Source organism: Apteryx mantelli, chromosome 26 (genome assembly GCF_036417845.1).
Source record: "Apteryx mantelli isolate bAptMan1 chromosome 26, bAptMan1.hap1, whole genome shotgun sequence".
In the NCBI taxonomy this organism is placed as follows: Eukaryota; Metazoa; Chordata; class Aves; order Apterygiformes; family Apterygidae; genus Apteryx; species Apteryx mantelli.
This window is the reverse complement of record NC_090003.1, coordinates 5,324,843-5,349,208: the sequence shown is the minus strand read 5'-3', so window position 1 is coordinate 5,349,208 and position 24,366 is coordinate 5,324,843. Positions and strand designations below refer to the sequence as shown.

At 38.1% G+C, this 24,366-nt stretch overlaps 1 protein-coding gene across 2 annotated transcripts in view; it reads left to right on the top strand.

Annotated features, from left to right (window-relative positions):
- The window catches only part of RERE (arginine-glutamic acid dipeptide repeats), a 174,220-nt gene that overhangs the window by 66,125 nt on the left and 83,729 nt on the right, over window positions 1-24,366 (top strand). For both annotated transcript variants that reach the window (XM_067310840.1, XM_067310839.1), the window contains exons 6-9: window positions 2,235-2,283; window positions 5,428-5,552; window positions 6,467-6,566; window positions 22,622-22,720. In XM_067310840.1, coding sequence (XP_067166941.1) covers window positions 2,235-2,283; window positions 5,428-5,552; window positions 6,467-6,566; window positions 22,622-22,720 — 373 coding nt within the window. The remainder of the gene's footprint in view (window positions 1-2,234; window positions 2,284-5,427; window positions 5,553-6,466; window positions 6,567-22,621; window positions 22,721-24,366) is intronic.

Here is a 24,366-nt window from a genome sequence, read left to right as displayed (position 1 = left end):
CAGTAAGGTGAAGTTTAATTCATTATAAGTTTGCAACATACTTTGAGATGAAAATGGTTATAAAAGTGCAAATGACCACCTCAAAAAATCTCCGGTAAGTACAGTAATAGCCTTTGTAACTTCTAGTGATATCCTTGACAGTTTGAATTTTCTGTTGTTGGTTTAGCATGGGGCTAGCAATTACAGTCTTGATTTTAATTTTTATGGTTTAGAGGAAATTCTTTCTCTTCCTCACTTATTCACCCTTCTGTGCTGACAGTGATCATAAGAAGAAACCCTACAAGGCAGCAGCTTACTTGTAAATGGATGTCACTATTCCTGTAACAGCAACTTGCAAGATTAATTAAAGCTTGCTGTTGCCAAGTTAAAGACAGTTATCTGTTCGGTTTGTGGATGTGTGTGCACACTTTCTTGCCAGTGGGTTGAGACTCGCTTAAATGTCTTGCAGTCATTGAAGTGTTTAATTCAAAAGTTTGTCTTTATTTAAAATGATGGCTATGAATTTTGTGGACCGTTTTATGTAACATGTAGAATGTAAATAAAAGATGTCTATGTGTTTAAATAAGCACAATTTGTAGGAAAAAAGAATATCTTCAGAATTTTGAATTTCCTTTGATATGGTTATGCTATCTTATAGGAGTCTTGGAAGGTGACTTAAGTTTTTTGGCTGTGGCTGCGTTCAGTACCCCAAATACAAATATGCAAGCACAAGTGCCGTTGTAGCTAGTGGTTTGGCTCTTGACAAGGGCTGAATATGTGAGGTTACAGCAGAGGTCTGTGAAGTCTTCTCTAAAATCAGGCCCTATGTATTAAGTTGTAGCCCTTGAAAAATCAGTATTTCCAGTAAATACTTTTGGTATGCAGCTTTTTGCTCCTTATATTGTAATATATTTTACAAAGAAAAAGAATCAATGGACAGATGTTAGTAATAAAGATGTGATTTTGTTAGCCTTAAGTTAGCCTTTTCAGAAGTTAATAAGAAAAATAACTGCTGTCATGTCAGAGGTGTTATACTGGTTTATATTGGCTATCTTTAACTTCTGTTATTGCCGGAGTTCTTCTCTTGCAGCATAAAAGACAGAGTAGAGTTTTCTACCATGGGATGTGATGTTTCAGTGACTGCAACCAATGGTGCGATCAGTGCAGAACCCTTCAGAGTATAATCCTCGCTACATGGAGAACAACTCTGGAGTCTTTAGTTCTTGATATAAATATCTTTTCAACATGGCTGAAGAATAGGAGGGCCAAGTGTAATATGTAGAAGGGAGACCCTCTTTGGCTGAAATAAATCAAATTCACTTCTACTTCCTTTCAACCAAATATTACAGGGCATGTTTTCTTGCTCTTACATTTTCCATGCTTCTGTGATGCTGTCTGATGTGATCTTAGCAAATGAATAACAGCAGCAGTAATTCATTTAACTTCCTAAAATGAGAGCTAGATAGTTTTGGGTGTGAGATCCAAAGTCACTTGACTGGTGGTTTTTCATGAACTCTGACTGGAAGAAGAGGAATCATTTTTGCGGATTCTGGTAACTCAAGGTTCTGTGTCCTTCAAAAATTAATACCCCAAACATTTTTATTTAAAACTTTCTCTTTCAGATTGAAAATCACCACAAAGGTGTTCATAAGGCAAGATGATACTTCCCTTGTATTGATCTGCAGGATAGCGCTTAGCATGTGGACTGTGTTATTTTAGGTTTAGTGTTGAAATGGGCATTGAATAGAATATAGTACTAGTAAAAGTCGGATGCCTGCCGGAAGGTGTTTCTCCGCATAACAGGGTTTTGAGTTGGCTGACTGAAGCATAGAGCAGTTCAAAGCTTTGGAGGACTGTAGAGACTTTAAAAGGATCTTGATTAGAAGTCAGTGTTACATTGAGCTGTGTTGCATGGGTCTAAACATTCAAAAAGGAGGTGGATGCATGTCCTAATATCCGCTGCCTGATGCCTTCTTGCTGCTGTGAGGACAGGTCATACTAGGGAATTATCCTCCTCTTGATTTAAGCTGCTTGCTGCTTGACCAAAAGCTCCAGGCATGTCCCATAGGTCTCTAGCATTTGCAGTGTGTGCTGTTATACTCCAGAATTTTATATATATATAAATACATATTTTTAATGCATTTTTGCTTCTCTTCCATTTGCATTAGAAATGCAGTGGTGAATCATGCAGAATATGATCCTAAATGTTGTTAATCATAATTCTTACTCTTTCCTGCTTTTTTCTTTTGCGCTAGGAGGTTAAACAGTACTCAAGGTGAAATCAGAGTTGGACCCAGTCATCAGGTAAGGGATTTTGTTTCTATTAATACCTAAAGGACATGTTTCTAGCCACTTGTTCTGTTTAAGGCACACATAGATGTTTACGTGTTTTAAGGAAGGATACAGGACTTTTAAGTGTATCTGTTAATATAGCTGATACAGGCTTAGCTGTAAATTTGCCTTCCCTTTCATGGTTGTCAGGTGTCAGTCTGGTGTCAGGTCTGACACTTTGCGTGTCCTAGTTGACCCATGCTTACACTTGTACTTGTGCATGCTCTCTTCTAATTTTTGCCTGGTAAATTGAGCATGGGCAATTGTGCTACTTCACCATACGAGTCATTGGGGCCTTGTGTGTTTAGTCATTCAATAGTTGTTGTCTTAAAATGAAAGCACTGTTTATAAGTGGAGCAGTTTTGGCAGCTGCTAGGGACAGACCTGTTTCTAAATACCCTCTTCCTCTGCTGCCATGTGCTAACAGCACCACCAGACTATCTCCTCCTGTCGGGCAAGAGGTTAGATGATCCTCACCCTTTTTCTTTGGATCATTTTGATACGAAGCACAGTTGAAATTCTCTAACTGGGAGGCACTGTAATTTTGGAGTGTTATTAAAATATCTTTTATGTCCGTATAGTATCTTATTTGTATTTTCCAGCAATTTTTTTATGTAGGTTTTCTTTTTACCTTCTGATCCTTTGAAGACAGGATAAGTTTAGATTTTAAAGATGGGGAAGCCTCAGTTTTATGATTTGGTGGCTGTGAGAAGGAAGGGAGGGGAAAAAAAAAAGTAAGATCTTAAAACCAGTGTAGTACCTTTAGTCATTTTGAGTTCTTAAAACAGAAATTAAGAAAGCATTTTGAATGAGTTCACTGGGAAGCAGAATGAGGTTAGGACTTCAATGTTAGTTTGGGACATTGGTTCTAATTTATTTGGGAGAAATCCTTCATGAGCATTGAAAATAATCTGCTCTTAAAGAGCATTAACATACAGCTGCTTTCAGTGAACAACTGCTTCTGACAACTGAGGCCAGGTCTGTCACTGGGAACTGAGTGCCCCTCTCTACCTGTAGGATTGACTTTGTGCTAAGTGATAGGTTTGTTGGGTCCGAGTGATGAATTTCTAAGTCTTGTTAAACATCTAGGGAAAATAAACATTTGCGTAATTTGTGTGACATCCTTGAAGATGTTTTGTATTTAAAGAAAAAAGTTCTTGGTAATTAAACCTCGATGATTCTTTTCATTAGTCATAATACAAGTACTGTAAATGGTACCTCCAAAGCAACTTTCATTTCAGATTCTCATCTAATATTTTGGCAGGTATGAGTCACTTGTGCTGTAAGGTATAATTACCAGATACGTTTATGGATGGAAAGAATTAGGTACAAAGAAGGCCCACTAAATTAGAATACATTTAACTTTTGATTGCTCAATATCTTAAACTTCTATAGTCCTTTCACTCACTTGCTGAGCATCCACATTCCTGACAGGTATCCTTGCTAAGAAGGTATATTCTCATCTTGTTAATTAACATAGCCATATCTCTCGAGATTATATCTTGTTCCTAGGTTTTGGCTGAGGTAGGAGGATTGAAGATCACTTTCCTTTGTAGTCTGATTCAGTCTGTGGAAAGTATGAACATATCCTCTTCTACAATTTTGCTGAGCTTCGTTAACTCAGCATATGGATTTGCTTCCCTCCACTCACCTTGCTCAGCATAAGGTATACATAGCAGATCCAAAACCAAAACCCTGAGATCCTGCTCTTGGGTTCTGCTGAATAGCTGTTACCTTCCTTTTCCTCAAATCAGACATGCTATACAGAGTAGAGGACTGTTGGTTTGTTATTACACCGAGTACACAGCTGTCTCAAACCACTGCTTATATTGTAATAGCAACTATGGACACAAGTGAAGGTAAATGTTTTTTAGAAGCATGCTTGTTCTCAAAATTCTCATGCATATGAGGAGGAGAGTGGTTAGTGGGTCTCTGCTAAGTGTTCTCCTATGAAAACTTTAATCTAACAAATTAATGACCAGAGGTGGTGTTCTTGGGAGTAACTCTAGTAACTAAGCATGTTCCTAGGGTACAGAAGGATGAGTGCTAGTGCTGGTGACCCTGGTCACTGGAAGGAGGTTACTAGCATGCATAGCTCTCATAGAAGTCTCATCTTGAAGAGATTTCTTCCTGATTCTTTCTTGATAAGATTTCTCATCTCTCGACGAGAATGCTTGCTTATCCTTCTCCAGAAGAGAAGTTCAATGACACATAGGTTTTCCCAGGGAAGAAGTAAAATAAAGTACAGATGAAAGAGCAGAACATGAAAGACATCTGAACCTGTGACTTGTAATTACTGGTTATGTATAAATGTTGCCTCTCACATATGTTCAGTGTTGTAAGTATAGGAGGTAATTATAGGGCTTTTAAAAGCTGTTTCCGAAGAGGCTCTCAGCTATTTTATCCTATTGCAGTAGGTGACTAAAGATGCTAATTAGGTCTCTAGGTACAGTTTGATACTCATTTAGTGGCAGAGTTCCTTTCACCGAACTCTCTCACTTTTAGGAAATTTCTTTTGGTTCACTTTGGGGCTTTAATAATTTACTGAGAACTTCTTTGTAAACTTAATGTCAAATGTGTGGGTTTTTTACTGAGGAATTGAAATGGAACACATCTGAGCTAGCCACATTCTTCCTGTCTTTCATAGCGGTATGTTATATCAATATGTCAAAAAGGAGTTGTAACAGCATTTTTTTGACAGGTGAAAACTGTTTGCCTCCTTGAGGGTAAACTGCCCCACAATGTTTGATTTATATAATGGAGGACTACATATGCAGTACAAAATGGTTTAATTCTAAGCTGTGGTGCTTCTAGAGAGCTGATTATGCTTGGCATGTATATATACAGAAGGGCTTTGATACTGGTGGACTGAGAGATGGTGCTAACCCTGTGTGTAATGGTAAGAAAATCAATTGTCCTTTTAAAAGAAGGAATGCTTGGATGAAGTGATTAGATGTGGGCTTGACTACCCAATTTCCCATAAACTTCTGAAACTTGGATCAAATCACTTCACCAGCTGTTGTCAAGTATCTTCCATCAATGAGATGGTATTATCCCAGGGAATGCACACCTTGACCATTATTAACACCACTTGTGTGTACTTTTCATTTTTTCTAGGCTAAGCTTCCTGATCTGCAGCCATTTCCTTCCCCGGATGGTGACACCGTGACACAGCATGAGGAACTTGTGTGGATGCCAGGAGTCAATGACTGTGACTTGCTTATGTACCTTAGGGCAGCAAGGTAATTACAGTCGTGGTAGTCCCAATGTCTTCAGAGCGCTCTAGTGGAAAAATGGGCCGCTGCCTGTGTGTGGTTGGCTATGTCACTCCTTCGTATTCCTTTTCGTTGTAGCCTGGATGTCAACCAGACAAACTGAAACAATCAGTTTGATACAAGGATACTCTGTTTTGACGATGTCAGGCCAACACAGAACATCTCCATTGGCTTTTACTTTGGAATTTAAAACACAAAGCCAGTAGCATATGCTAGCACAATAGTAGAAGCATTAAGTGTATTGTGTAACAAGGGAAGTAACTGCTATGAGTGGATTAACCCTGGAAGAATAGGATTTCTTCAAGGACTAAATATTTTTCTTTAATGAGCTCTAGTTTGTATTTCAGTTTGATACAGATCTCTGGTATGCCTAGTAGGTTAATCAGACAAAGGAATATCAGGTGTCTACATTAGTGGGCCTCATAACACTTTGGAATGTGAGTAAATAAATCGCTTCTGGTTTGCAAGAAATTAGTGTTGTGGGGAATCTGCAATCTAAAAGTTTTCTAGCATAATGAAACTAAAAAATACAATGACTGGTGTGCTGTCTCTGGCAAGACTGTCCTCGTGCATGCAGGTTATCTCCCCCATAATACTGATCAGGTTTTGCCACTACTGCAGTGCAGATTTTTTTTTTAATTGATAAAATCCACTTGGATTGTTTTTTTAAGTCTGAATTATTAATTATTCAGGTGACTCAGGTTTGCATAATAAATGGTAATGTTCATGTGGTGCCTCATTTTACTTGTTTCTGCAGTATTGCAAGGTGCTGAAATCTGTGATTTATGATGTAAATATACTGTTTGTGTATTGCACCTGTCCATCAAACAAGTTGAAGCATTTAAACGTGTTTTTTTTTTTTTCCTCCTCAAACTATAAAGGAGCATGGCAGCTTTTGCAGGCATGTGTGATGGAGGATCTACAGAAGATGGTTGCGTTGCAGCCTCCCGTGATGACACTACACTTAATGCACTCAATACAGTAAGTATACAGAACTACTGTATGGAAAAATAGCCTTTGTCTTTATTTGTTAACTACTAAAGGTGTGTAGTGCCCATAAAATATTTAGTAGATAAAATTTCAGTGACAAGTTTTTGGGTGATGGCTGTAAGAGCAGAGTGTGAATGTTCTGTACAGGAAGCAGCTCGAGTGAAGTACGCCAGCTGGAAAGGTTACTTACTGTACTGACACCTGACCTGGCCATTGGGCTTCTCATTCAGTCCAGCTAGCTTCTAGCTGTAGAATAGTATTAGTTGCTTCATACAAGGAAATTCTATTGCCGTAATCCCCTTCCCCTGTGGAATTTTTCCCAGACGTGATCCAGTCTTCATTATCATTTATATTTTGATGCATATATGTCCAATTATCTCTTGCATAAACATAATATGTGTAGTTAGTATTACTAGGTGCTTATGTAGATGCATATGTACTTTGAGATGCTTACGCAGTTTCTTTCAGCGCGGCCACAATTACTGTGGTGTGGTGTGGGTTGTTTATCTTCCCCTGCCCCCGGCCACTAACAGTCAGTAAATAATGATGTGTGAAATGGTATCTTAAGAATCAGGCTGAAAAAACTCATGTCTGGCATTCTGTGGTCTTTAGTAGCATAGTGAAATCTCTAAGCCGACCTTTGTTGCATCTTTGTTGTTTCCTTCTGTGTAACTGGTGCTTTGTTACTCTGAGGGAACATTGTCACATCTTCTGACTTTACCAACACACAGTTTTTCCTCTTTTTATGTCAACTCATATCCACAAAACATATCTTGGCCTGAACAGTTGAGTTCTGTTCTGTCATCTTCATGATTTTTTGCTACATTCTAATTATTTCCGCTTGTGAAAACTTTGGAAAGGATAGGACAGGACATGCCCTTTCCTGAATGAGCGTCTAGCTAAACCTGTAGAACACTTCAGGGGCCATCACGCTACATATGGACAGGACCCATATCCAGTTGATAGGACTGTAAGCTAGGAGCAGCTTCAGTTGAGCATGTTTTTTTGTGAAACTGCCAAGGGAGGATACTGTGTGGGGCTTCAGATTTAATTTTTAAAGATACCCTTTCTGAAAAGTAGTTTTAAGACTGTTCTGCCTCAGTGTCCAGCAGTGTAGCTATCTACAGTGACTCATACATCACTTTGCTCACAGTTCCCGAGGCTCAAAAAACTTGTTTTCATTCAGTTAAGATAAATCATCGAGTGATACCACCAGAAAAACAACTTAGTATGTTGTACTCCTGCAGTTAGTTAATGTAAAATAACACCACCCCCTAACAACAATATTGATCTTTGCCTCTGTTTGCTATGGTGTAATTATTTACAGCTGTGTGGTTTTTAGACATTTATTTATAAAATTCTTATAACAACTGTCTGCAAGGTTCTACACATATCGGGAATCAAGTGATAATCACTACAACAGAACAAACTGTCTGTTCCTTTAGGGAAATAGTATCCTAAGCATGTTGTTATCTGGTTATTCTCTTAAAGTGGGTAAAACTGACTCTTATTAAATTAATGACATCTGTTAAATATGTTTAACTGATTCTTTGCTCTCAGTAAAGCATCTCCTTACATGAAGCTATTGCAGAACTCTGATACCCTTTTATGCACCATATCAAATACTTCAGGCATTAAAAAAGCTCAGTGTGTGTAAGCTGTAGACCAGTTTGTAACTGGCCAAGTCCATGGTTAGAGATGTATAATTTGATATTTACAATTAAGCTAAAACACCTGTGTTCTTAACATGCAAATTATATTACTTATGTCACGTTAGCCAAAACCACTTTCATTGTTTTGTTTCTTCTGTGTGACGTGTGTTTAATGGAGCGTGTTGATTCTTTAGTCTGATTTCCTGCAACAGACCAGTGTGGAATAAGGATAAGATCTAAAACATTCCCCTATAGCATTAAAAAAAAAAAAAAAAAGTATAACACCATTATTCTGATTGTTCTGCAAAATTATTTAAACATAGCAATCAGCTGAAATCAAAGATTAAATTCTTGTTTCCAACTTAAATGCTTCCTTGTTGGTCTCCCTTTGTTTCATCTGCAAAGTTGAATGTTGTTTCTCAATTGGCTTCACAGTGCACTTCAGAATAACTCAGGTAAAGGTGGATATTACAATCTTAGTCTTTTGGTCCCTTTCCTAAAGATAACCAGCATGTTAAACCTTTTTGCAGTGTTTGAGAAGAATTGCATTTAAGTTTGTTGCACATCCACATCAGTTTCTCATCTGTTTTACACTGTATTTCCTTCCTTTCCCTTGGGATGGATGCCATCTGGTTCTGGTGGCTTATCACTCCTGAGTATTCCATAACATCCTTCTTAGAAACTCACATCTCTGTTAAGGCCAATAATTATCAAAGACCTCTTGGAATTGGAATTTCTTTCCCTCTGTCATCTATAATAGAAGTCTACTACAGAAAATTCATGCAACTACAGTGTTTCACTGTCTTCTTTAATTGCCCCCTTGAATCCCTTGGGAATCTAAGGAACCTGTAGTTGCACTTGCAGACTTCTTGCCTCTAAGACTTAGATCTGTCCCGATATATCTTATTTCTGTTCTTCTGAACCCTTTCGCTTTGTATTTCTAGTGCATATCTATCTTAGAAGATCAGTGCTGATTCATTGTCTGAATGGGGAAGGGCTTCACACCCCTAAAATAAAAGCACCATATAAACTCTTAATTTATTCTTTTAAGAAGCTCATTTCAGTCCTCCTTTTGTGTGTAATATTTTTGACTGAGATATGCAAGTTGTATGCTTTTAAAATGGTGTCTTATTTATGCCCAGCCTCTGTGTTTACACTGTACATATCTTACTGTCCTGTCTGACAGGTAGCTCTTTCTCACGGTTTTTAAGTCTGCTGGTAAAAGTCTAGCTTGATAGAACTTGCAGTTGTCTCCTTCATTTCCCATGCGCGCGCCCCCGCCTCCCCCCCCCCCCCCCCCAATCACATCTTAATGCGTAGTGGTTAGGCTTACTCAGCAGCGCTCTTAGTCGTCGCATGTGTTCACTTCAGCAAAAGCTGTGAGTTTTCTCCAAGTATGTTGCTGCAAGACCTCTGTTCCTCTCTGCACTACTTCTCAACCGTGCATTTGGACAATGTAGTTCTCAATAAAAATAGCCTGTCTGAACATGGATTGTTGTATTTCCAGGAAAAAACTATGTAGATGGTTTGACCTTTATTGGTCTTGAAAAGTCCTTTGACTTCTGTGATGCTTGCTGATTTATCCACCCTTTGAAAATATCCTCTAATGTACCAGTATTAAAAAGCACTCTGTACTAATGCTGTTGATGTCAATTTTTAGAAAACAGTGAAAATACTTGAGTGAGTTTTGAAGTTTTCTAGAAGTGTTTTCTTGTCAAGGATGGTTCCACACTACCAAGTGGGATATTTTTAAGAATATCTGACTTATTTCTGAGCGTCTACTTTTTTGACCAACTTAAAACTGTTTAAACGGATGATTTGTTGTCCTGACAATGTGGTGCCCTGTTTTTCTTTCTCTAGTTCATCTTTTTAAAACAAACATCAAATTTATCTGATAAATAACTTTTGAGAATCTTATGTTGCACTAAGTGTGTTTTTGTTTAGAAATTATGATATGTAACCCAGAAGATTAATGGAAAAAAATTGATGTGGTATGATTTCTTATTATGGAGATCCACTAAACTTTAGAGCAGCACTTCATTATAAATCATTCTTGACAAGTTCCTTTGCTAGTGTTTTATTTATGTAATAACAGATGCTGTAGCCCCCAGAATGGTTTATTGTTAATTATGCGAGGTAGAAGTGAAGATCAGGGAAGGCATGGTGCAACGTGTGCGTGTGTGTGTATACACACACCCACACACCCCATAATACATATACACACACTCACATATATATTGATTTATAAAAATAATATAATTCCTTCAGATGACTATTTACTTAATGTTACCAGTAAATTTGAACTCCCATTCTGTGGTTTTGCTATTGGAGGTTTTGTGCTGCATTTGTAATTGTGACTGTCTAGGAAGGAAATAAAGGCTATATGAGTTCTCAGTTTGCGTGTGGAGATGATTGCCCTCCTGGTGAGCATTGGCTGTCATACTGCAGAGGCGGGAGCATATCGCTTTCTGAAAGTCTTTGACCATGCTTCTTTTTTAGATAGGAGGGGACCTTTTTTGTTGCACTACCATAGAATAGGTACCAAGAGTGTTAGATGAAAAAATCGGCTGACTTTCTAATACTAGCTGTGTTGTGCTTTATTTAATATTCATGAACAAGAGGTTTTATTTGATGCAGTAGGCCTTAAAATATTAGTCATGTAAAGTGAAAACATGCAGATTCAGTTAACTTTTTTCCAAGCTTCAGAATTGAATCATAATGCATGAGGCCATTGTTGCTGGTGAAATGGTAGATGATGGAAACATCTTAATCTTTTTTTTTATAGCTACTTATTTTCTCTTACCTTGTGAACTAAAGAGCTGCTTTGCTTGAAGACAGAACTTTTCTTAATAAGTAAAAAGGGAAACATAAATGCTAATTTGAGTTACTCCTGAACCTTCTTTTTAATTACTGAACAACATTATGGCATTCTGTGGGGCAGAATGGTTAATGTGAAAGTTTAATGTTTATTATTCGGTAGTAATATATTTTGCCTTTTTAGCCCTTCTGGGCTTTCAGTGAGAATAAGGATCATTTTTCATAATCAAGATATTGTCCAACGCCCTCCAAAAGAAAAAAGAACGTTATATTTAAAAGATATATCTGTGGAGATCTTTAGTAAGAAGATCATACAGGAGAGTCAGGACTTAAAACCAGCCTCCTGTTGTTTTGTCTGTTCCAAGGTAACTGAAATATTTGGAAATCATTAGAAACTATTAGAAATCATTTCTTTTCCAAGTCAGGACGGTTTAATTAACTGTCTTATTTTGGTCATCATTCATTTTTTTTGCAAGCGCATAGCCTATTCTAGTGATATGTTCAGTGTGGAAAGCATTTGCTGCTGTTTTGTCTTCCTCTGTAGGAGGGAGAAAAAAAGTCTTATGAAAGTATTTTAAAAAATAGCAGTAGAGTTAATGTGTTGAAGCCACTGTGTTTCACTTGCGGATAAAATTCTTTTCTAATACATGCAACTGGCGGGTAACCTGGCCCATGCATGAAGCACGGGGAGAAGGAGTTCCAGCTTTCAAATGAAAGTAAAGACAGCCCTGCACCGTAATTTCGTGGTAGGATCAAATTCAAGCGTGTTCAGACAAGCAGGTGAAACTCTATTTATATTTAGTGTGTCCTTGTCCTCCTGCACTCCAACTCTTGATTCCAATCAGGCATTACATATTGCAACGTCAGCTCTGGCATTACATTTTGCAAACTTCCCCTAGACATAGGAAACTTAATACTTGAGCATTCCTTCACTGTGGGACTTGGAGCTTACTGGAGGTGTGACCCTAATTGGCTTGGATGAGGAACATCCTTCTTGTCTACTCCGTATTCTCCATCTAACCAGGCAGTGCCAAAACATGCAAGTCAGTTATTAGGCTGTGGCCTGCAGTGTCAGACCGCTCAGAGTAAGCTTTACCCATGCAGTTCTGTATTGCTCTACAAAAAAAAAAAAAAAAAAAAAGAAAGTAATGGAAAGATGTATTAGTGTTGTTCTTCTAAGGGTGTCAGGTTTCACAAGTAAAATGACATTGAGTTTTGCCTTTATTACTTCTCAGATCAGGAAGCATTAAAGAACTGATTAACAAGAATACCAGGAAACGTACAGAAATCATCTTAAGACCCAAGTTTCAGATTTGTCCTTCAGCCCTGGAAAAACTCATTTCAGCTGTATGTGGATCACTAGATTCATTTCCAGCTTACTCCTTACAAATCTACAGAGTATTTGCCTTCAAATATAATAGGATGAGCCCTTGTTTTAAAATCCAGAGCCATGTGAATCAATTTCCTTACTTAAAATTCAGAAGTGGTAACTGCATGTTTTACAGTTATGCCTACATATTGTGAGTCTGTGTAATTTACTCCAGTTTCATTTATACTAAAAGATCAAATGTAGTCTATTTTTGTTGCATTTGTTAAAAATGCTGTAAGCTCTTACATGATAGAGAACTTGAACGCAAATCAGTTGACAGCCATTTTAAAACTTGATTTTGTACATGTGAAAAAGTGACATGCAAACTTAGCAAGCAGTAAGTCTCCAGCTGCATCGTGTGTTTTTTGAGATAGAAAACAAATACTTTCATGCGCTGGTATCACAGTGATAGTTCTTAAAATGCAATATAGACAGACTTTACAGTAGCTTGTTAGGAGCCTACAGACACACACAACAGCCAAACTTTCATCAGTATGTCTTCATATTAATAATTATTCTTATTTTCATGGGTGTTTTCTTCCTCTTCTTACCCCACTGTCACAGCTTTGTCTTCTGAAAGTATTGTGTGGGAAGATTTTGGCATGATTGATGTAGGCCTGTTAAGGATTTCCACAGGTATCTTCTAAATATAGAGGAGAGTCTTTTAGGGCTTTGACACTATTCTGATTATGAAAATTTTCATGGGATCTCCAAACTGGTGCTTCTGTGACTTTGTTCACTTTCTAAAACAAAGTACATTACCACTTGAGAGGTTCTTTAAAGTAACATCGTTTCACATGCAGTTTTTTTGGCATGGCTATCAAATAGTTGAATCAGCACAACTGAGGAGGTAGGAACATCTGAAATCATTCTTACAGCTGAAAGACTTGTGCTGCTGTGCCCTTAGTTAAAATTTAAGGATGTGCTCTTCAAAGTTAGAGGCCAGGAGAAAAACCCTTTCTTCCTAAAATCCCACCTTTGTGGTAGGTAGATGGATGAATATTGCAGCTGCATTGGATCCCTCAGCACTCTGAATGTGCTTTCATTCATAATGCAAGAAATAGAGCTATGTGAAACAAGCTGAGTGAGCTGCTATCTCCTACTGTATGCCTTAATATCAAGTTCGCTTTAGGCAGAAGCCTGTGTTTGTTTCTAAACCTAGCTGGTTGGGGCAGACAAACAAAAATGTGTGTTCACCTCTGTTGCTCAGACTTTCTGCTAAGTTCACTTTCTCCAAAGAAATGGGAGCTGTTGCCTCTGTGTCATTAGGAGAAAGAATGTGAGTTAGTCCAGAGTCCCGGAGTACTGTATGAGGATGTACCGCATAAACTGCACTAGTCAGAGCTATATGTAGAGGGAGGATGAGTAAGGGGTTCTTCCCCTGTTATCTTCTGATTTAGCACCATAGGGATAATGTTAAACTTCACTGAAATCATGGCTACGTACTTGGCAGAAGAGCAGGAGGAACTTTCCAGGATATTGGGAGGTCATACCTAGAATTTAGGTATACAAAGGCAGGAAGAATTGTTTTTTAAATGTCTTAACGTGAAGGCCTATTACAAGAGTTGGAGCTGCAAAGCCCTGCAGATTAGAGCTATCAAAAGAAGTATTTAATACTACAACAGTGACTTCAGAGAACAGAAATGGCTGAAAAATAGGTTTTAAAAAAATATGCCCAGAAATTTCTCCCTGCTTGGTGGTAGAATGCTAGTTTCCTAGACCTGCCAATCCATAGAGAAATCTCAGTATGGTAAAAATTGAGCATAAACATAGTTGCTGCTGCTGGCAAGTACAGCTGAATAAGGGTTGGGGGTAAGTTTTGATATAGATGTTTCCCTTCCCTTTCCATTTCTCTTTCCCTCTCTCCTCCAGAGCTCTGATTTAAGATCAGATCTGTTTTAAAATCCTTTTTGCACTCCGTACTAATACAAAACTGAAAACTCATGACTCCTCATTTGTTCTTTGCTGCTTTTGATCTCTTTGTGTTGTTCAGAGATTCCACAGTACTTTTCTTAGAGAGTCCAGGTCAAGAAGGAGTTAAATTACCTCTTTGGTCTCATTTTTAAGAACATTGCAGAATAATAATTTGTTCTCAGGGTTCTGCCTAACCCATTGTTCTGGTTCAGGGCATTCGTCATGAGCATCATAATTTAGGAAAGATCAGCCTGGCTTGTTTTCTAACGCTGTGATGCCCTCCTTCCCTGTGTTGTGTGCCCTACCACAGGGGGATATTCACCATTAGTACAAGAGTGCGAGTGTCAGTTATATAAAACCCCAGATCCTGGAAAAGAAATCGGAAATGACAGTGTGCAAACTCTGTCTGTAAGAGTGAATCTCAGAGTTTTTGTCATTTTGATGTGCATATTATTTTTGCTTGGGAAATCAAAGAGCCAGCAACTCTGTTTATCCTCCTAGAGTAAGAAAATACCACCGCTTAAGCTTGCGTACTAGAATATGGAAGAAAGGAAACAATTGCATGCTCATGCTGTACAAACTTCTCTTAACTAATAGCATTGTTCTGACTTCTCATAACACGCTATTACATGGGAACATGTCATTATGAGTGACAAATGTGACAGTGTAATATCAGTTTATGGAAATTCAGTTCTAAGTAAGATGTCACCCAGACAAATTATTCCCTGTTTTAACTTGCCCTTAGACCAGATTTTCATGTTCATTAACTACAGACCAGGTTGAAAGCATAAGAAAACTATTTAAATACATGTTAGCATTTCTTATTATTACTAGTTTTCCTTTTGTATGAGTCTTCATCAACAGCTACTCATGGTTCAAATGAGGTAGCATAGCACTTCAGGGGCCATCGCTCTCTGCTTGAGCATGTTGAAAAATGAAGCCACTTCTAGTGCATAAGATGGTTTTGCCTTTTTGAATTTTCAGTCATCCTTGCAGTTAGGAAAAAACTTCTGTGCTTTAGTTGTAAGACAATTCAGTATTTAGGAAATTTTTCTAGAGAAACTGTTGAAAAAGGCAGATAAAAAGGGCCAAAAATGTGACTGCCATTGCTGCTTATGGCTGTTTTGCGATGTGCAAAGTATTCAGTTTTCTGAATGTTTTCAAAATTGCTGCTGCAAGTTTTGTACATATTTTGCAAGTTCCTGCCCTGGATGCTTAGAGTGACACACGCTGCTGCTGTTTGGACCCGTGATAACAGCGGGCAGAGTTAGCTCCCCCTGCTGTCCTGCATCGAGGAACTGTGTTTTGAGCTATCTGGGTAGTTGAGTATTTGGTTGGGCCTTGGCAATTCCACTGCTTGAAAATTGATGCAACAAAAATCTCTCTCTCTTTCTTTTTTTTTTTTTTTTAACTTGCATCATTAGCATCTAGATCATTTTACAGTGATTAGAGATATATAGAAGTTTAAATAACATTAGAAGGGGGAGGGGGAGAAAAGTTACCTTTTTTTCCCCAAAAAACAATGGGGGCCAATTTTTATATTTCTCAAGCTGTCACATGCCACAAACCAGATATTTAAAAAAATAGAGCTAGTTTAAATTTTCCTTTGAAGTAGCTGTAGTGATTTCTGTCACCCTTTTTTTGGGTGTGTGTGTGTTAATCTCAAGTCTTGTTGCAAGTCAAGCTGTTAATCAACTAGTTATAAATCAAAACTTACCAATTAGCTGTGATGACATGTTGGAAAAACAAGGTAGTCAGGCGGTGGCTTTTTGTTGGACAGCTTGGGTTCTTGATTGGTTCAAGGTTTTGTTGTCCTTGGGCACCAGAGGGAGCCCGGCAGAGCAGTTTTGGTGTTGGAGAGTGCCGTGTTTTTCTCCAATCCAAATCATCTGGTGTCAGGCAGAATCAGAATTTCAAGGACAGGAAAATAACCCTAGATTAAAGGGATATTTGGGGTTAGTCCCCTGCTGAGTTTCAGGCATGTCTGGTAAAAATCAGACTTTGCTGCTTTGGAGGATGAATGTTTTAAAGAATGCTACAAATCTGAAAATATGTCTTGCAGTTTCACTTAATAAGATTTGTTTACTATGGATCTCGTTCCACTTGCACAGTGGCAGAAAAGTTCTGGCAGGTGGCTGGTGCTAGTTGGGCAGGATGCCTAGAGCTCTAAAGAGCACCTACATCAAACTGAAATGTTAGCTGTGGTACTGAAAGAAGTGACCCAAATTATGTTCTGTATAAAATTAGGCGCTTGGATTAGAAGTTACTACACCAAAAGAAATAGCTACTCAAACTATATGGCAATAATTCTCTTTAAGATTTTCTTTTTCCTTGTCTTCTCTTTTCTGTTTGTTTTCTAACTTCTTAAACATCATAAAGTTTTACTGAGCTACTGTGTATCTTGACTGTTGTCCACTTAAGTAGCGAGAGCAAATCCTTCATTAATGCCCATAACCTTCTTAGACCTGCATAGATTATAATAACTGGTACTTAAATAGGGATGTTAAGTAAATATTTTCTGCACATTAACGGGCAAATGCCGTCTTCCTTTACAATTCCACTGAAATATCTTGGTAGGCAGCAGTGAAAAAATTTTCTTTTGGTTCATTTGTGTTACTTGAGGCTTAAAATGCAATATTGGCGGTATCTACTTCATGTTTGGCAGGTCAGGCTTTATATCTCTGTGCCCTGACAAGTGACATCATTTGTTCATGGCCAGTCATTATTCAGTGGAAGAGCCAGCACCTGAACTGGAGAATTCCTGAATTCTAGTATTAGGATTATAAATACTGGATGTGTCTGCATCCTCAGAAAAGATTTTTCTGGCTGAACAATCCCTTCTGCTTTTATTGACTTTTCTGGGTAGATTTCAAAGTAGTTCAGCAATACTTTGTCACAGTATAGTAGCAATTTTTCCTTAGACAAAAGACTCTGGAATCTAACAGTGTTCTTAATGGACTGCAATTATTTAATATTGTAGTATGAATGCAGCCTAACTCAGATGGGCTTTTCAGCGGAGATTGTAATGATTGTAATTGCAAAAGGATGCCTTGCTGAAGTAGAAGCTGCCAGATGCAATGCCATTCTGATCTAAAAAGGTCACAGTAAAAGGGACATTTAAATTAAGTTATAAATTACAATTGAAGAACAATATTTTGATGAGCGAGACCAGAGATGTCAGAGCTGCAAGATGTAATTCATGGGTTCATTACAGAACAGAGGTGCCTGACAGCTGAGCCATGCCAAAAGGAAAATTTATTTGCAACATCACGCAGACAGAAAATGGCAGCTCAGCTGAGAAGCTGTAGCAGAAACTTGAAACCTTGTGGAACTGTACAGACTTTATGCTAATCAGGCTTGCCTGTGATCCAGAGTTGTTTAATGACTGTTGTAATATAAATGAGGTTTTAGGCACGTGCACATTAAGAGTTTTTGTTTAATTTAAAATCCTGTCCTGTGATGCCGAAGTTGTATTTTCTTTATTAAAGTACATTTGTGTTGATTCCTTTTGTTGCAATTGTATATGTACATATTGTCACAATGGCTCAGAATTTAGATGGCAGGGTTAATGCTAAAAACAATGATTCTCTAGATGACAGGATAGTAATCCAGTGTTTATAGCAATACCTTGAAAAGTTCAACCAGAAGTTAATTAAACCGTAGGCAGTCATCATTAGCTATTATTTATATGTTCAAGTTGCTTGCCAATAGAGTGCTTATATATATTAAATGACTGAAAGTAATAAGCAGAGAATGATCCATCAGCCAGATTAAAGGAAATAAATTTAACTCTGGCACTTGCACAAAATTATATTTTTCCTTTTGCTGCATTATCCTATTCTTGGCACTAATCAAAGCATTTTTTCCTTGCTAAAAGTCAGAATTTTTCAGGAGGCTCTAAACCTGTATCAATACTTCTAGTTTCACATTTTGTTTTTTTCCTTTTATGTGGCCCTTCTTCCATCGCTTCTATGCTGTTGCCTTTTGTGATTGTTATTAATGTAATTCCTTGGTCAAAAGTTAGTGCTCATCTTTTCTGTTGGTGATTTGGGACAATTCTGATGGCCTGCTAACTGTTTTGTATTTTAGTAACCAGTGTAGTTGCCTGTTGGTCCAGTCCAGTCCATTCTTTTGGGGTTTGTCTGAATATTTGCGGATTGAACTGTTTGGGCAACAGGGCTGCCAGGAAAGACACTTGTTGTTCTTGAGGCGAAATAAAGGTTCACTCCAAGTTACAAAGAGGCTTTGGCATTACTGCGTGTTTTGGGAGGGAGCAGAAGGGGAGAAGAAACAGAAGCAATATTCTCTTCAACACTGTCAAATTTCTTAAGTGAGAAATCTTTTAGGCAGTATCACGCACAGAAAGCATTCGCAAGGTGAGCTGGCAAAACAAATAGTCCTTTTTACTTTCAGATGGATCTATTCCCAGTGCTGGAGTACAAACAAGGAGAAAAATCAGTGCATGCCCAGTAGAAAAGACATCATCTTATTTTCATGTCTTTAGGTATTGCATACCACAGGAGGCTCAAAAAAAAAAAAAAAAAAAGTGATAAAAGCAGTTTTAAAGTCAGTAGTGGTGTTTGAGTATTGGCAGTGAGTACTGGCACAGCGAGTTTGGCTTTCTAGTCTTATCATTTAACTTGTGGCTTATGAAAGATGGACTGAGATCATTGTTTCACCTGCATGGAGGTTCAGTCATGGGAGCTGACACTGATGTAGGCAACAGAGGCAGATTTATAAGCCAGCGCTCTATTGTACATTAGGAAATGTTACCTGTGGAGGGAGATGCATCTGAAAGCAGTGGCTTCTGCTAAGTGATCTCAGGTAATGCATCTCCCTGACTTACAGCAGTGTGAGGTGTTATTGATGGCCCTGACGTGTTAATGCATCTCTTAGCAGTAGCTTGCAGAGATTAGATAGCTGGGGAAGGGATGGGGGGGAGGGTTGAAAATAATTTTGGAAGCTGAAGCATTGTTTTCTGCAGTTATTCTGTGAAGGTGCATATCGCTGTTGTAATTGTTGTGCAGAGCGTCTTTAATAACCTTCCTGTATGTGCCATGTAGAAAGCTGAAAATGAGCAGAATGGGATTCTGGCTTCGTTTTCTTTCTTTGTTCCCATTATATTAGCCAAGTGCTTGTTTTATTACAGTAACACCCCTTACAGTATCCTTACTTTAGCTGGTGGTAAGGAAAAAAAAAAGTTCAGGCAGCCAATGAAGGAAACATTGCTGTTTGTTCTAAAAACTCATCTACGTAGTGATTGGAGGTCTTTACTCAGCCGTGATCTTTTATTTTCAGTGGCATTTAGCTCTTTTTAACAGAAGTTCTTCGATTATAAATAAATGTAAAATGCCCCAATAACTAGGTGGAGATGGAAGAGCACCTTCAGTAGGAACAGATCTTGAGCTGATGATGTTAGAAGATGTGAGCCAGTTTGTGCCAAGTGTAATTCGTAGTGTGCTAATTCTTTTAACACAGCTGGCTGCATGTTCATCACTTAGTAAGAGGTTTACAGTCTGTCTTTTGAGTGGCCTGATATTCAAGGGACTGAGCACTTTATTGCTTTCATGGCTAACCGCAGTCCTCTGCGTTTTTGGACCTCAGACTGCCTATTTTAGGTTTTAGATACAGTACCAATTTTTTTTCTGGAAACTCAGCTCTTCAGTTGTTATAAAGGAGGCTCAAAATGATATAGAACGGAAGGTTGGCTAGCAAATGGAATAAATTAGCCATTATTTTTAAGACATTGCGGTTTATGTGCAGGAACTTTACTAAAGAAAAATTAATTTCCAGGGTACTTTGTACCACAGATGAATTGGCTTTATCGACTGTCACAACTCGTTCTATGGCATCCATGACCAGAAAGCCAAGACGCCCATAAAATAGATGGGAAGATTGTTTGCTGTGGTATGTGGTATCCAAAGTCCACCATTTCATAAAGTGCCCCAATATGATAGACCACAGGGCCTTGTGTGAAATGGGCACTCTGTTCTGTGAAATTTCCTATCCTTTTATGGTATCATTTTTATTGAAAAAGTGAACTCTTTTTTTACAGAGCAGTGTGCTCACAGATGCACTATTTAAAATCCGCGAAGGCCGAACTGAGTTGACAAAAGCCAGGAAGTGAAAGTGGATGCCGCTTTATAGCCGGTCCTGCAGATGTGCTTTCCTTTCACAGCTGCATGAGCCCTGCGCTGAGCGCAGAGCTTTGCTTTCGGTTTCCCAGCTTTTGTCCAGTTCTGCTGCAGCCCTCGCAGGCTTGTTTGAATATTCTGCCCTGCCATTTGCAGCAGTACCAAGGTTCTGGAGCTACCCTGGCCTTGTTGCAGCAGGCTTGTCTGTTAAGCTAAAACCTAGATGCAGCAGTGTTTCAGGTCAATAAAGAAGCTGTATTTAAATATATAAAAAGATTTTAAATATAGAAACTATATATATTTATAGTTAAATGTATACATATTTTAAAATATAAATAGATACACATGCAGTGATTTTTTTCACCTTCTACCTTCATTCAGATTTCTTTGCTTCCTAATAGAAATCACTTAACCATACCTAACAGAAATAAATTTGAGTAATTTACTTATAGCTCTTAAGAGTCTCTAAATCATGCTACTGGATGCTGTGTGAATACAGGGCAAAAACAAGTTCTCATGCCCAAAAAGCTTACTGTCTGAGTCGAGACATGATGTGACTAGACAAAAGAAGGAATTCAAGGACAAGCCAGTATTGTTAGGATGTGGCCCCAGGGTAAGAGGGATCTAACCATTGTCAAACGTACATAGTTGGTATTTATGAATTGGCTGAGAGATATAAATAGCTAAAGTGAGCAGCAGTAAGAAAGTCATCTCATGCTAATTTAATTTGAAGCAGGATTCTGTTCTAAAATTTGAGCCTTATGACAGAAGAAAAATGAGGATTTTCTCCTTCTGTAATCAGGTTTTGTTATAATTTTATATTAATAGTGACAAAGTAGTTAGTATCTTGTCCCTGTTCAGTAATTGTATCTTGTTCCTGTTCAGTTCATCAGTCTTGGGGAAAAGTTCAAGGATTGTAGTAGTAGTTGAAATGTTCTTTGAGAACGATCAGAGACAGGTCTGGCAGCAAGGCGATGCTTCTAGAGAGTGGGTGCAGAAGGCCTGCAAAGATTTCTGGGGTGGAAGGAAAAGCATGATATGATTAGTATGAGGAATCTTATTTTGGTTGTTTCTATTGTAAATAAAATCCTTAGCACCTATAAAATTTCATAATGTTAGTCAATAGCTTGGGAGTTTTGCTGTGTTTAGCTCCTTGTTTAGAAAAACTAGCTCTTGTGTATATAGAGACGTTTCCATGCAAATCAGTTCTCTCTTCTGTGTGTGGAAAGATAATTAGCTTATTGCCACCCCAGCAATACTCTTTCTTTTTGATCATTTTCAGAAGACGCAGCGTAGGCTCCTGATTAGTCCCTCCATTCTAAAAATTCCACTCTACTTTGAAGATAGAACAGTCTGTAATTCTGTAGTGTGCTGAATGTTTTCTATCAAGAGCTAAGCGCTAGAGATTCTCTTGGATTCACTGTTGAATAAGGTTTTTTCAGTCTAGTTGCTTTTCTACCTCACCCTGATTTAAATGTCTACTGTCTACTTCAGACAACTTTTGATCACATAGACACCTGCTTTTATGGTAAAAAAAAAATAAGGTACATAATAGAACATGACCAGCTGAAACAGTAATGTCAGTTCAGACCTCCATAGTTGCTTTTATGTACTTCTGCAGCTATTTCTAGAGGTTTTATTTTCCTTTGCCATACTTGTTTTCCAACAACTTGTGGATCTTTGCAAAACATAAAAATAAACAGAACCTTGTGCATGGGTAAACTTCACATCCCATAGCTCACAATCCCTCCCATGTATTAGTTCTTCCTCTTGATTATATTAATTGGAGTAAGATATTGCTGCATAAAATAAACTCCTTTTGAAAAATATATTATGTTGGAGCTTTTAAAAATTTACTTGGAATTTCTAATATAAAAAAAAATGTTTTTTAATTAGCCAGGAAGTCTCCAGTGCTTTATGGCATCAAATGTCTTCTGGGAGAAATTCAGGAAGGAAGAGGAAAATGTGTTTGTTTTTAATGCTGTCTCTTCTACTAATAAAACTGAAATTACCCTTCAGGTTGTTTAAATTTCACTTCATATATCAACAGTAAAAATAATTAGATGTAGAACATCTCATGGCCCCCTATAATGTTTTTTCTCCAATATCAGATCACTGTTAATTCCATCAAATGATGTATTTGTCTGCTTTATTTTTTAGCTACATGAAAGTAACTATGATGCTGGAAAAGCCCTGCAGCGATTGGTGAAGAAACCTGTGCCCAAACTGATTGAGAAGTGTTGGACTGAAGATGAAGTGGTAGGGAAATGAATTATTCCCATGAGCCTTATAGCCTTATAGTTCATGTTGCTTTTCCTTGCCTCTCCTCCCCCCCCCCCCCCCCCCCCGGGAATCTTTATTTGCTGCACAGGATAAATTTTTGCCCACTTCTGTGTTAGTGGACCCTCACTGAATATACAGAATCTTATTAGTCTAGGGAAAAACAGCTTTCTAATAGCAGAATAAGAGAGGAAAGGATCAAGTGACTCTCATTTTGAGAGGACACTGTGGGGTAGAGGAATAAGCTGTAAACCTCTGGGTCCTTCATTTCACTTCCTGCCCAGTCTCCAGGAAAGCTGGCCCTGTTCAGTAGTTGCAGTAGGACAAGATGTAAAAAGCATACAGAATATTTTAAGTCCCTTCTTTCCTTCACACTGTATGTTAAAAGGTGTCTACTGGCATAGTTCTTGCTGGATGGATCTTTGACACGGGAGACCAAAAGGAGATCATCTGAGAGCTGGGATGTAGCTATGCCATCTGCATTTACCTTAAAATATATACAAATTTTCAGTCTCCAAAACTGGACTGAAAATATTGCATCCATCTTATTTGTAGCTCCCTAAGTAAGGTATGCACATGGGGAATTTGCTGGCATGCAGTAAATCTCCAGTGCAATATGATATCCCTACGGAACTGGAATAGCTGAGGGATTTGGGCCCATACGGTTGAACATACTATTACACTGGAAGTCTCATGAACCTGTACAACTTAGTAATCGTAGTGCTGGCTTGTCCACATGGCTGCTGGTTCAGCGTGTGCAGGTAGTCATGGTCCTTCTGGGTTATTTGTTTGGGGTCATAGTGCAGGAGGCAAAAGAACATGTGAACATGTCATTCTCTCCTTCAGACAGAAGTTGAGATTTTTGATCTGTCAGTCTTCAAATTGAGTTTCTGCTGTTGATATTAGCCTATCTAAAGATACTGCTCTGCAGTCTGATTAGTGGGAAGAAATATTTTTGACCTGAGGAAGACACCTGTTCATAAAAACTCTAGTTGACAGAGAAGGGGTGCTGTTGGGAGGGCACTTCATGCTCCTAGTAAAGTGTTTCCCTTAGATAAAAATGGCCCATGTATTTTGACTTTTGGGTCTTTTTCCAGAGTTTGGAGAAGACATCATTTGTGTAAGAATTAGGGAGGCAAAGGTGCTTCTCCTTGTCGCTCCCTTCTTCTGCAGCTTAATTGATGCAGTTGTGAGGTTGCTGCTGGCTTAATTTTTATACATATGATATAATGAGACTGTGCTTATTAGACAGCTTTTTGTAGGATTGTAAAGCAAAATAAGTCACATAAGGTTGGGAATATATTAAAGATTTTTAATTTGCTGACTTCTTGTAAAAAGAGATTCTTAATTTTTTTTTATGAAATAGCAATGTTTCTTGCATTCAACATAAACTGCATTTTCTGGCAGCAGTTGGAATCCAGACACTGCTGCATAACTGTTTTTGTCAGACCTTGCAGCTTTAAGCTACACACAGGTACTTGACTATAAAAATAAGTGAAACACTACTGTATTTTTAGTAGCCAGGAGAAGAGAAATGCTGAACAAGTTCGTCTGGATCACATCCTAAAAACATTTTGCGTTTTTAATCCATGCTGACGTTAATTGTGCTTCTTAACAAAATTGAC